Consider the following 12,742-nt stretch of genomic DNA (forward strand, 5'->3'; position numbering starts at 1 on the left):
GCGTTATCTGTATAGAAGTGGGACCATTTTATCAAGCATGTGCCCAAGAAATGAGCCCAACCACAAAGGCAGCCTTGTATTTGTTGTTCTCTAAAAGACCTTAGGCCTCCTTGGAGTTAATTGTCAGCATTTCATTTCATTCCAACTACTTCAAACAATAGTATCACTCAGTATGTCTTCAGCAAAAGTAAAGCATACAATATTGACATCAAAAAAGAATCAGGTGTAATGAATCATCATGCAAAGCTCTTCTCGTGACCAAGTGTGGGGAAATAGGTCGCCATCTTTGACTCCATTGAGTGGACAAGTGACTTTGTCGCTGTGAAGGTGACGGCGAAGTTAGTCACAGATTATTCAGAATGACAATGCAGAATTGAAACTTGCTTAACTCCATTTGAAAAATTTGGTCTCTTACCTGCTTCTGAGGAAGATAAAAAATCTGTGTCACAAACCAGTTCATGCTTAACTCATTTCCGGTAAGTGTATTAGAATGCAGGTGAAAAGCCAAGCTGGTGGTAAAGAAAAAAAAAATAGGTGAATCGGTTATGGCCCTAGGCATTCTTTAGAGAATCAAAAGCAAGCAGCACTGACTCATACTGACATACAGTGCCTATAGAAAGTCATCATACCCTTTTGAAAAAGTTACTTTTTTTGTCTTACAGCCTGAAATCAAAACCCATTTTTAAAAAAATCTTTTCCAGTTTTATTAACAAATTTAGCTGTACAACATCAAAATAATGAAAAAAAAGTCAGCAGTTCTGAAAATTAATAAAAAATTAAAAACTAGAATAACAGGGTTGGAAAAGTCATCATACCCCTGACTTAATACTTTGTAAAGCTTCCTTTTGCTTTCATTACAGCCATCAATCTGTTTGGATATGTCTCTATTTTAGCTTTGCACACCTAGATAGGGGAATATTTGCCCAATTTTCCGTGCAGAAATGTTCAAATTTAGTCAAATTCTGTAGGGAATGGCGATGGACTGCTCTCTTCAAGTCAATCCACAGATTTTCTATAGGATTTAAGTCAGGGCTCTGACTTTGCCACTCAAGGATATTCACCATCCTATCCTTAGGCCACTGCTTTGTTCTTTTGGCAGTATGTTTAGGATTATTGTCGTGTTGGAAGGCGAATGACCTCCCCATCCTCAGCTGTCTAGGAGAGGGACGCAGGTTTTCCTCAAGAATTTGGGTGTACTTGGCAGCATCCATTTTCCCTTCTATCCTGACCAATTGCCCAGTCCCCGCTGAAGAGAAACATCCCCAAAACATAATGTTGCCCCCACCATGCTTCACAGTAGGTATGGTGTGTTTTGGGTGTGTTTGGGTGTGTATACTGTGTTTGGTTAGCGCCTGGTGCTCAGTCCAAAAACTTCAATCTTAGTCTCCAAAAAGTTCGATCTTAGTCTCATCTGACCATAAAAGCTTTTTCCACATGGTAGCAGAATATTCCAGATGTGTTTTTGCACTGAACTCCAAGCGCAATGTTTGGCGAAAACCAACACAGTACACCACCCAAAACACACCATACCTAGTGTGAAGCATGGTGGGGGCAACATTATGTTGTGGGGATGTTTCTTTTCAGCGGGAACTGGGCAATTGGTCAGGATAGAAGGGAAAGTGGATGCTGCCAAGTACACCCACATTCTTAAGGAAAACCTGCGTCCCTCTGCTAGACAGCTGAGGATGGGGAGGTCATTCGCCTTCCAACACGACAATAATCCTAAACATATACTGCCAAAAGAACAAAGCCGTGGCCTAAGGATAGGATGGTGAATATCCTTGAGTGGCAAAGTCAGAGCCCTGACTTAAATCCTATAGAAAATCTGTGGATTGACTTGAAGAGAGCAGTCCATCGCCATTCCCTACAGAATTTGACTAAATTTGAACATTTCTGCACGGAAAATTGGGCAAATATTCCCCTATCTAGGTGTGCAAAGCTATAATAGAGACATATCCAAACAGATTGATGGCTGTAATGAAAGCAAAAGGAAGCTTTACAAAGTATTAAGTCAGGGGAATGATGACTTTTCCAACCCTGTTATTCTAGTTTTAATTTTTTTTATTAATTTTCAGAACTGTTGACTTTTTTTTCATTATTTTGATGTTGTACAGCTAAATTTGTTAATAAAACTGGAAAAGATTTTTTTTTAAATGGGTTTTGATTTCAGGCTGTAAGACAAAAAAAGTAACTATTTCAAAAGGGTATGATGACTTTCTATAGGCACTGTACATATCATTGATATTATGCTCTATCTTTTGGTCTTGTGTCATTCTTATCCAAAATCAGTCAAGATCCAGGTCCTAATACACATACGGACAGGAACTGAAGTTAGATGAACAGTGTGTGCAAAAATAGCCTACTAGTTAGTCACTTCAATGCAGCATTAAATGCAGTCAGGCATGTGGAAGATGAGAAAATGGACAGGTTTGTTGTTGGAATGGTTGACTCTTTCTGTACTCGTTTGTCAGCTGTTGTCCATTCAACATCAGAGCATCAGTTCCTGTATCTCATAGTGCCCTGTGTCCTCCCTGTCCCCTTGTAGACCAGGTGCTGGAGAAGGCCATGCACAAGTGCGTGCTGAAGCCCCTGAAGGCCACGGTGGAGGCGGCGCTGCACGACTTCCAGGTGAAGAGCGGCGCCTGGCAGCAGCTGAAGGAGAACCTGGCGCTGGCCAAGGCGCGGCAGCCGCAGGAGATGGGCGTGGACGGCGCGCTGCCGCCCGACCCCGTGGCCATCGAGAAGATCCGCCACAAGTTCCACACCATGCACAAGATGTACTCGCCCGAGAAGAAGGTGGCACTGCTGCTGCGCGTGTGCAAGCTCATCTACACCATCATGGAGGACCACTCAGGTATGTGGCAAATTTTAAATAATAAAGAAAATAGAATGCGAATATAAGTATTGCATAAGTATTGCATCCAAAACAGACAGAGAAACCAAAGAGGTATGCTTAAGCGTTAGATTTTTTTTTCTATTTTGTTTATGTTAGTTTTCTGTGTGTGTGTGTGTGATGTGCTGGTCTGTGCTAGAGGGGTGGAATAGTAGGGGCTGAGTTGCCTTTCATTTCTTAATGGCACATTCCATGCTTATAAACTGGCTATGCAGTGGTAGTTATGGGCACTGAGAAGATAGCATGATCACACATGCTCAGGCAACAGCATGCTGTTTCAAAGTGCTGTTAAACGCCAAGGAGAGTGTTGCCTTGGGGCTGGTTGACTAATGGCCAACACACGCGCGCACACACACACACACACACACACACACATGCTCACACACACAAGTAAACACACATTGTATAAGTGCCTCTTTAACCTGACTTTGGTGAATGTGAAGGCGTCAGTTCTTCCAGTATTTGACCCTAAAGAAAAGCATACACTCTTAAACACACACAAGTACTTGACTCCCTTACTCACTCTCTCTCTCTCTCTCCCAGCCTCTCTCATTAACCCTGCTGCTGTCTTGCGTTTCAGGGAGGATGTATGGGGCTGATGACTTCCTGCCCATGCTGACCTATGTTCTGGCCCAGTGTGACATGCCTCAGCTGGACACGGAGATCCAGTACATGATGGAGCTGCTGGACCCCTCCCTGCTGCAAGGAGAAGGTAAACAATAAACAATCACAATTACAGGCTTTGTCGGTCAATTCGGTTCTTGGCTCTTTGCAATCCAGTCCTAGTTGATTGCTGTGTATTCTTACTTCCCCCATCCTAACATTGTGCAATTGACAAGTTTCAGACAAACAAGTAGGTTTGTGTGCTGTAGCCTGAAATGTGAGTTTGACTCCCAACTGCCACCAACGTGCCCTTGAGCAAGGCACTTACCCTCGAGTGGCTCCAGGGAGACTGGCCCTGCAATAACTTGACATTTATAAGTCACTTTGATTTAAAAGCCTCAGCCAAATAAATACAGATAAAGTTGTAGTGCAGCAAGACCAGACGTCATCACATGACGTCACACCAGCGTGCTTCAGCCGACCTTGACCCCTGACCCCTCCTCTTGCCTCGTGCCTCCCCCTCAGGTGGCTACTACCTGACCAGCGCGTACGGCGCCATGTCCCTCATCCGCAACTTCCAGGAGGAGCAGGCGGCGCGCATCCTGAGCTCGGAGACGCGCAACACCCTGCACCAGTGGCACCGCCGCCGCACCGCCCAGCGCACCACGCCCTCCGTGGACGACTTCCAGGTGAGCCGACGCGATGAAGTTTCACGGTGAACTCGTTGACGTTCACCTAGAGTGTGTGTGCGTCAACGAGGTCATTAAGCAAAGCAGGAGCTGAGGCTTTTATGATTGAATGGGTGCTGTTGTGGTGGAATGTTACGAATTGTAATTACATATGACCCTTGTGACCTACTCTTTTATTGCGCTACTAAACTATAAAATGTCTTTGCTAATTGTAAAATATGTGACATAACTGTCCCAGTTAGTGCCAAGTAGCCCCTAAGCCTTTCTTGATGTGTTAAACACAGGTGGGAAGAGTGGTTAAGAAAATAATTAAGGCAGCATAGCTGGTTGCAGCCACAGAGGTTTTAATGGACTGTCTTGTGTTTGTGTGTACTGGCTCAGAACTACCTGAGGGTGGCACTGCAGGAGGTAGACTCCGGCTGCACCGCCAAGACCCTGATGGTACATCCGTACGCCACCACCGAGGAAGTGTGCCAGATCTGCGCCGAGAAGTTCAAGGTGTCCGACCCGGAGAACCACGCGCTCTTCCTGCTGACGGAGGAGACCACGCAGCAGCTGGCGCCGGACACACACCCGCAGAAGATCAAGGCGGAGGTGCACAGCCGACCCCAGGTGCAGCCCTTCTACTTCGTCTACCGCCGCGCGGCCGACCTCAACGAGCCCACAGACGACCAGCTCAACGGGAACTGCGAGCCCAACTGAGCCGAGCGAACCAGCATTCCCCCAAGAACTGGCTTCTTACCACAGCCTCCACCTCCACCCCCCCCACCCTCAGCCTTAATCGACAGAGCCGACCGGTTGGCACCGGTATTTTCCCCTCTCGTGTCCCAGAACGGGTGCCTGGCCTGCATGGTCTGGACTTGCTATGGAACTGAACTGTTTCTTCTTCTGCAGCACTTCTCTATTTCTGCAGTGGCGAATGAGTTGTCAAGCGAGTATCACTGCCCCAGAACGGAAAATGGCATTTGGAGAAAAAGAAGGAAGGAAGGATGTCTGACAGATGTAGCTGTTGCTGTTTCCCCCCCCCCCCCTCTCGGCCGTCACTATTTTAAAGTGTCTGGAGTTGGCACGCGATCCTGGCACGTGTGAGCATCGCGGCACGTGTCATACCAGAGCGTGAACCTGGCGTGTAGCACACGTGTGGTCCATTATGACTCCAGACCATGACTGTTAGACCATCGGCTGATACTCATTCAAAACATGTCATGAATCCTTACCGGGTCTGTAAGAGGCGTTAGTGGGGATGGGAAAATTAGGTCGCTTCAGGGGAAAGGATTCCCTGGGATTTGTAGATGTTTGCAGGCCATGCCTTGACATCTGTGTGCCTTGTACGTTCAGTGTGTACCTTCAGTGTGTTGTGCCTTTGAGGTCAGATGCATTCCTCTGTCCTATTGCCAAGACTTGGTCTTGGTCTGCACAGGGCTGCAGCAGGGCTAAGAGTACTAGTAAGGTTTATACTGGAAGAAGTTGCAAACTGTAATCTGTCTTCTTGTACTGTCAAACGATCTTTTAAGACCATGTCCGCAAGGACCGTTTTTTTGGTAAAGAAACAAATGTCTGTAACAAAAATTTATAGAATTAGTTATTGTGTGTATTTAGTGGAAAGTGTGTATTAATTATATTGGGATATTGTCTGTAATTCTGCAGTTGCTGGTAAACTGCATCTATGTTTTTATATATGAATTATTGTAATACTATTGCATGTGTTTCTGTTGATCTGAAATGTAGATTATGAGCAAGAAGCAGGCATTGTTGCCAGTGATATTTGATTATTGTCTTTATATGTTTTTATATGAACTATTTAGAGTGGTATACAATCCTCCTTAACAACAACATCCTTATGAACTTCCCCTGACATGTTGGCATTGATATGAATGAGATGACAAAAATATTAGAACATGATGATACTACTGAAAATTTCACAGCTGAGGGTTTGTGAATGATTCTCAACCTGTTATGTTAAATGGATTGTGAATGGAAAGTGTGTGTGTGAGGGGTCCTAACTTGGACATTTGTTTTACTTTGTTGGGATAACTGTTGAAGGCTTTTGTATGTAGCTAAAGGCAAGTTAATGGGATGTGAATTGAGAGTGAGAGTCAATGCAAAAAATAGGCTACTTGTAGGGATATACTAGCAATGCAGCAGGTGATGCAGTTGTATTGTATATCATTTTATCGGGAACATTCAAATTGGGATATGGAGACGCAGCTTTTAAGCAAGGGGTATATTAAACAACACTCAGGGGCAGAGTGTTACTCAAATATTCAATGTCCACAACAATGAACATGATGAATTCTGTCAGGGGTAAGATCATAAATGTTTGTGTCAGCATCACTATTAATAAAAACCCAGGGCATTTGGTGGCTGCACTGACAGGAAACAGAAGTGAAAGAGGAATGTTTTGGAGTTAAGGCAAGTGGCCATGGAGACCTACTAATAAGTTTTAGTAAAACGACAAACACTAAGGTTACGGTTTGTTCAATTTGTCAAGAATACAAAATGTGGAAATGTTCCTTTAAAAAAAAAATGCAGTCCGTTTGAAATGTAACTGTAATTTTACTAGATATTTTAATAATGCTAAGTATATTTATATGTAATCTGTGCAGGGATTTTTTCACAGATTTATGTTCTTTATCCTGCCCCAGTGTAGTCCTTATGCAGTCTTTCCGAATCAACAGACGGAACTTCAAAGCTCCACACGGTTATGTCAGTTATACTTTAATACACTTTTGCACAATAAATGTTGGTTACATGTATCTTTGTCTGCTTGTCTCCTTTATTTGTCACCTTCTCCCAACTTAAACTCGTCATCTTAAATGCCATCTTGAAACTTAATCGTCAGGACTATCCACATGAAGTAGTTTCAAGCGAATCGTTATCACAGAATCGTAGCCCTTACGTGAAGCGTTTCATGGGAAATTATGGCCTCTGTGTTGGTCTGATTTCTGGTTTATGTTGGATGAGTGACTCATTCATCGGGAGTACCGATTGAGTAAGATCCTGTCTTAAGGCATCATGACCGTCTCCCTAGGCCGTGATCACTGTCACCTGTTTTGTGGCTCATTTACAAAACAGCTATCACATTTCAGGCAAATGCACTAAGCAAGATTTTCTGTAATATGGTTCTTCAGAACTGAATGTGTTGCCATGACATGTGGAGGTGGAAGAGGCTGGCACAGAGTAGGCCATGTGGTTTAGAAAAAAACTGATCAGTTCCTGTTTGTGTTGTAAAGTGCTTGTAATTTCAAAGGAAACTTTGGTCAGGTAATCACCTTGTCAGCCCACTGAAGGCAGATATGCGTGTGTGTGTGTGTGTGTGTGTGTGTGTGTGTGTGTGTGTGTGTGTGTGTGTGTGTGTGTGTGTGTGTGTGTATGTGTTTGTTTTTGAGTGTTTCTGTGCATGAGAGAGAGTGATCTACATATCTGCTCAATTACTAATTCAACATCTGGAATTTTCAGCTATACAGTAGAGGGAAACTTAACTTTATGTCAGAGTTCAGCTTCAAAGACAACAAAACACCTCATCTCTTCCACGGCTTAAACACTCTGCCTACCAATTTCATAGACTAGAACACTGGGTTGGATTTACATGCATAGTTATCAAATGTCTCAAATCATATCTACAAGAAAGGAGCTTAGTTGCCATCACCAACTCAACACCAACGTCCTTAATCTGTGGTGTTCCCCATTGGTCGATCTTGGAGCCACTATTATTCAGCCTCTATATGCTTCCACTTGGACAAAATTGTTGTCCATCCAAAACAATTTGATCTTATATCTATGCAGATAACATACATTCACTTAGCTCTGTCGCCAAAAGACTATGGTCCCCTTGAATCTCTGTGTCTGAACAAAAAACTGAAGTAATTATATTTGGTAAAAAAGAGGAAAGACTTGGGGTTGCCAATCTCCTTGGCACAAACAGGTTGAAAGCAAATGATACTGTCAAACATTTTGGTGTATTAATCAACAGTTATCTTTCAGCAGCCACATGAACGTGATAACTAAATCAGCCTTTTACCACCTCAAAAACATTGCCCAACTAGAGGGCTGATGTCAAAACATCTTTTAGGAAAAACTCATCCATCTCCAACAGGGTTGATTGGGCCTCCTGCAGTGGACTTTTCACAGGCCTTCCTAAAATGACTATCCAACAGCTTCAGGTGATTCAAAATTCAGCAGCTAGGGATCTCACAAAAACAGACGAAAAAAATAACTGACAACATTAGGCCTACTCCAAAACTGTTTTCAGATGCTTTCTGCTAACTGTTACAAATTCTGAATATGCATTGAAAATGATCCTACTTTATGTATTTTATGTTGTCTAATTTTATGTTATTTAATCTTGTTTAATTTGATTTCACCATGTGTTTTATGTTTTCTTTTTTTCTCATTTTAAACTAGCCTATTCTTTGACTAATTGCCCTTAGATGCTTTTCTTTCTTAGTAGGCCTACTGTTTGCTTTTGTTCAAAGCACATTGAATGACCTCTGTGCATGAAATTCGCTATACAAATAAACTTGACTTGATTTGACTTGATTTGGGAAAAGAGAAGAGAGTTAGACATAGGATGCGAAATTGTAAAGCTGTTTTCTATCAGTTCTGTTCACTATGGTGCCATCTTCTGGCCATAGTCTAAACAAGATTCCCGTCTGACTCTACATGTATGTTTTGCCATAAAAGTATTTGTAATCCACTATAAAGTTATTTTTGATGTGGTAAATAAGTAATTGCGTACATGTATATTTTGTATACAGTGCGTATTGGCCTTTGCCTAAGTCCATAGACCGAACCTGAAGCCTATAATTCTGTATCTTTGTTCTGGCTTTTATTTTGACGAAAATCATACTCTTCCGGGTAGCATTTTCACGTTTGAAAACAAGGTTTTCTGCGAATTCTCTTACATGGATACTGTGAGTGCAGAGAGTTATCAATGTGTCAGGTACTTCTGCACCACCGGCAGCGGTCTGGAACCATTTCTTGTTGATGAAGTAAAGCGCAAACTGCTGGCCGTTGATGTGAGTAGGCTAGTCAAAGAACTTGCATGGGCTTTTTTCTGGTAGCCTATTAAGTCAGTAGGCTACAGTCAGCCTGATTAGTTCTTCAGCCCAATGTTCTGTTCTTACATCATACTTTTAGCATTTTAGCATTTTCAGCAGTCTATTCAATTAGGTAGTTTCCTCAAGTTGTTGTTGCCAACCTTTATTCGCCTGCTGCATATGTTTACATCAGGACCAGGCATTGCAAACTATGGTAGCCTACCATGAACCTTGGTTTAGGCTACTCTAAAAGCATAAATTAATCACCCATGATATCCCAACTAGATCTTGGATAATGAATTGAGCATACAGTAGTCTAAATACATGCACATATGTTTACTGTCAGGTGGAGTTCATCTCTGGCAGAGTGTTCTTCACTACTGGTGCAGCCATGGAGAGCATCATCCATCTGAAATCTGCAGAGAGGCTCTTCCTGTTGCTACACCGATCTCCACCCATCCGAGCTCCAGTCAATCAGGGTGTGTCACTCTATCACAGCTATGATGTTGCCAAAGTGCTGATTTGCAGTCTATTTTTAAACGTGTACATTAGAGACCGAATGACAGTAATTATTAAAGTCTGTCATTTTCTTAAATGTGTGATTCTCGTCTCCAACAGCAAAGGCCGCCAGTGTGGTGCAGCAGAGCGTTGTGGGAGATTCTGAGGTCTGGAAGGGAGCTCTTGGCACCTGGAGCCGCCTCAGAGCCAGGCTTACAGGCGCTAAGACAACCCGGAAGAGAAAGAGAGAAGAGGGTCAGGATGAGGAAGAGGAAGAGGACAAGCACACAGAGACCCAGCCAAGTCACCCAAGGGACACCCAGAGTGGTGTGAGTGAGCCTCAGACAGACTCTGAGCAGCCAAGGACAACTTTCCGAGTGAGCTGCCGCTCCAGTGGAGTTGTGGCAAAGCGCTTCAGCCCACAGGTATGTCTGTGTGACTCTGGATATGTGATATATTATAGCGGGTGCAGGGCTTTCACATTCAATGGATCTTATGCAGTGTGTGTGTGTGTGTGTGTGTGTGTGTGTGTGTGTGTGTGTGTGTGTGTGTGTGTGTGTGTGTGTGTGTGTGTGTGTGTGTGTGTGTGTGTGTGTGTGTGTGTGTGTCAGAGTCTGAGAGAGAGAGAGAGTGTGTGTATGTGAATGTGTTTTGATGTGTTGATAATAGTTCATCTTCTTTAAAATCCCAACAGATTATTGTAGATTGGCTTGCGTTAGAACAAACCTGCTGATTTGTTCTGCTCATATCTTTGGTTGTGTGTGTTTTGTGGTGATAAGGACTTGAGTCGGCTCATAGGGAGCGCCATAACCAAACAACTGAACTGGCGAGCACACCTGAAAGAGCCTGACTTGGAGGTAGGCCTTGCATTCCCTGAGCTAAACTGGCCCTTAGCATTCTCTCTGGGGAAGTACTGTATGTGTGGTTTGACTGAGGTCATTTGTCATACAGTATGTGAGGAGGCTTTTGTGGTTTGACTGAGGTCGTTTGTCTTATCTTTTCACTTAGGTGAATGTGTATTTAAGTGATGACCACTGTGTGGTTGGGATATTGCTATCAAGGTATGGAACAAGGTCTACTGTATGTGAATTTAGCTTACTCATTTCATTTGCATGGACATATTTGCCATTGTACGCTAACTGTGTGTGTGTGTGTGTGTGTGTGTGTGTGTGTGTGTGTGTGTGTGTGTGTGTGTGTGTGTGTGTGTGTGTGTGTGTGTGTGTGTGTGTGTGTGTGTCTTCTTATAGCCATCCCTTAGCCAAACGCAGCTACATTAAGCACACTGGTCTCAGATCGACTGTGGCGTGGGCTATGACCTCCGTCTCAAACACAAAGGTATTGCCTCCACTATTTCCTCTGAGACAGAACATGTACAGAAAGCCATTGTGTTTGATGGAACTGAAGGCGCTTTTTTGCTCTCTGTGCTCTTAAGGAAGGTGCTGTCATCATTGACCCGATGTGTGGAGTGGGCACCATTTTGCTGGAGGCGGCTCAGGAATGTCCGGTACAGCATATAAACACAATCACATACATACACAATACACATGCACATGGATACAAAGATTCTGTTGAATTTGTTCATCATGGATGATGCTGTGTGTCAATGTTTTTGCTTTGTAGAATGCATGTTTCTTTGGACTGGACAGTGATGTGGGTCAGCTACAGAAGGCTGCAGAGAATGTGGAATATGCCCAGCTGACGGGTAGAGTCCAGCTACTGCAAGCATCAGCTATGGGTGTGTGTTTTGTGTGTGTGTGTGTGTGTGTGTGTGTGAGTGTGTGTGTTTGTGAGTACTGGTATGTGAGTGTGGTTGTGTTTTTCTGCTGGATCCATTACATTTCATTCGGTGGAAATGTTTGATCATCTTTAAAGTGTGCGTCTCTCCTCAGGAATCCCTCTGCCGTCTGGCTCTGTGGACGTGGTCATCTGCGATGTCCCTTTTGGTAGGAAGTTCAGCTGTGGCTCCAGCATGGCTACCGCTCTCCCAGACATAGTCAAAGAGATGGAGAGGTGAGAGATTTCTGTTTGCTGTCTCTACTAACCCATTACTGGTACCTGTTTGAATCTGCCTCGCTTCATTTGAGAGTTGCATTCTGCATATATTGGTATGACTTGCACCCCTAGCACAAGGCCAATTAATCTCTCTCTCTCTCTCTCTTAGAGTTCTCTGTGTTGGCGGGTCTCTTGTGCTCCTCTTGAGTCTCCAGCTCTCTACTCTACTAAAGAAGAAAATTGTTAAGGACGCGCTCCCATGTCCAGCCACCACCGCGGCGCCCTCCCCTGCCTCAGACACCCTCCTCAGTTCTGAGACGAACGCCGGCGTGACACACACCCACGGCGAAAATGCTCAGCTCTCAGACGGTTTAACACTGCGGCCTTTCTGCTCCCTACATACACACAGCATTCACAAAGTCAGCCTTGGCAACACAGATGCAGTAATACACACTTACACCAAGACCCATGGACACTGATGACCCCCACCCATATCACCTGTATGGACAATGATCCATGAAGTTTATAACGTGTAGTACCTGTACTGATCTTTAATAGAGATGCTATTGTTTTTTTTTAACCACTAGGTGGCGGTAGTTGGTGTTGTGGTGGAAGGGGTGTGGGCCTGAATGTTAGAAGCTCAAAACAACACACACACACACACACACACTCTCACATTTGACCTGTTTTGTCCCCACACTTAAAGAAAACAAGATAATGAAATAATGTACGCACACAAAATGGGTATATAAAACACTCAAATACTGTGACAAGAATATGTGTCATGAGTCATGACAACCTACAGTATGCGTCATATTTCTCAAAACTAAATAAAGTATCCCACTTTTTTTCTTTGTCTTTTCCTTGATCTTTTACTCAACCACTAGATTGAGACAGTGCACTCAGTTCCCTTTTGTGGAATGTAGAGGCCTCTGGTGTGGCTGTGCAGGACATAAAAAAGAAGACCTACATGTATGTTTACAGCAACAGCCTGCTCTGTGCTGAATGCCTTAGGGGGGAATTTCTTT

General features: G+C 43.7%; 2 protein-coding genes across 3 annotated transcripts in view; both read left to right on the plus strand.

Moving 5' to 3' along the window:
* Positions 1-6,941, plus strand: part of rin2a (Ras and Rab interactor 2a) — a 41,150-nt gene extending 34,209 nt beyond the window's left edge. For both annotated transcript variants that reach the window (XM_062519458.1, XM_062519459.1), the window contains exons 9-12: positions 2,546-2,854; positions 3,474-3,605; positions 4,022-4,185; positions 4,567-6,941. In XM_062519458.1, coding sequence (XP_062375442.1) covers positions 2,546-2,854; positions 3,474-3,605; positions 4,022-4,185; positions 4,567-4,887 — 926 coding nt within the window. In that variant the 3' untranslated portion in view covers positions 4,888-6,941. The remainder of the gene's footprint in view (positions 1-2,545; positions 2,855-3,473; positions 3,606-4,021; positions 4,186-4,566) is intronic.
* Positions 6,942-9,063: 2,122 nt separating this feature from the next.
* On the plus strand, positions 9,064-12,562 carry thumpd2 (THUMP domain containing 2). Its single transcript, XM_062519668.1, has 10 exons — positions 9,064-9,203; positions 9,571-9,703; positions 9,843-10,147; positions 10,502-10,579; positions 10,731-10,783; positions 10,970-11,057; positions 11,155-11,226; positions 11,343-11,457; positions 11,612-11,732; positions 11,884-12,562. Exons 1-10 carry the CDS (start codon positions 9,090-9,092, stop codon positions 12,191-12,193), a joined length of 1,389 nt encoding a protein of 462 aa, XP_062375652.1. The 5' UTR covers positions 9,064-9,089; the 3' UTR covers positions 12,194-12,562.
* The last annotated feature ends 180 nt before the right edge of the window (positions 12,563-12,742 follow it).

The sequence above is a fragment of the Sardina pilchardus genome, chromosome 18 (assembly GCF_963854185.1).
Source record: "Sardina pilchardus chromosome 18, fSarPil1.1, whole genome shotgun sequence".
Taxonomy (NCBI): domain Eukaryota; kingdom Metazoa; phylum Chordata; class Actinopteri; order Clupeiformes; family Clupeidae; genus Sardina; species Sardina pilchardus.

Coding starts and splice junctions, on each gene's coding strand:
- thumpd2 (XM_062519668.1), top strand. CDS start 9,090: ATGGATACTGTGAGTGCAGAGAGTTATCAATGTGTCAGGTACTTCTGC. Junction 9,704..9,842: donor CCGAGCTCCAGTCAATCAGG/GTGTGTCACTCT, acceptor CGTCTCCAACAG/CAAAGGCCGCCAGTGTGGTG. Junction 10,784..10,969: donor GTTGGGATATTGCTATCAAG/GTATGGAACAAG, acceptor GTCTTCTTATAG/CCATCCCTTAGCCAAACGCA.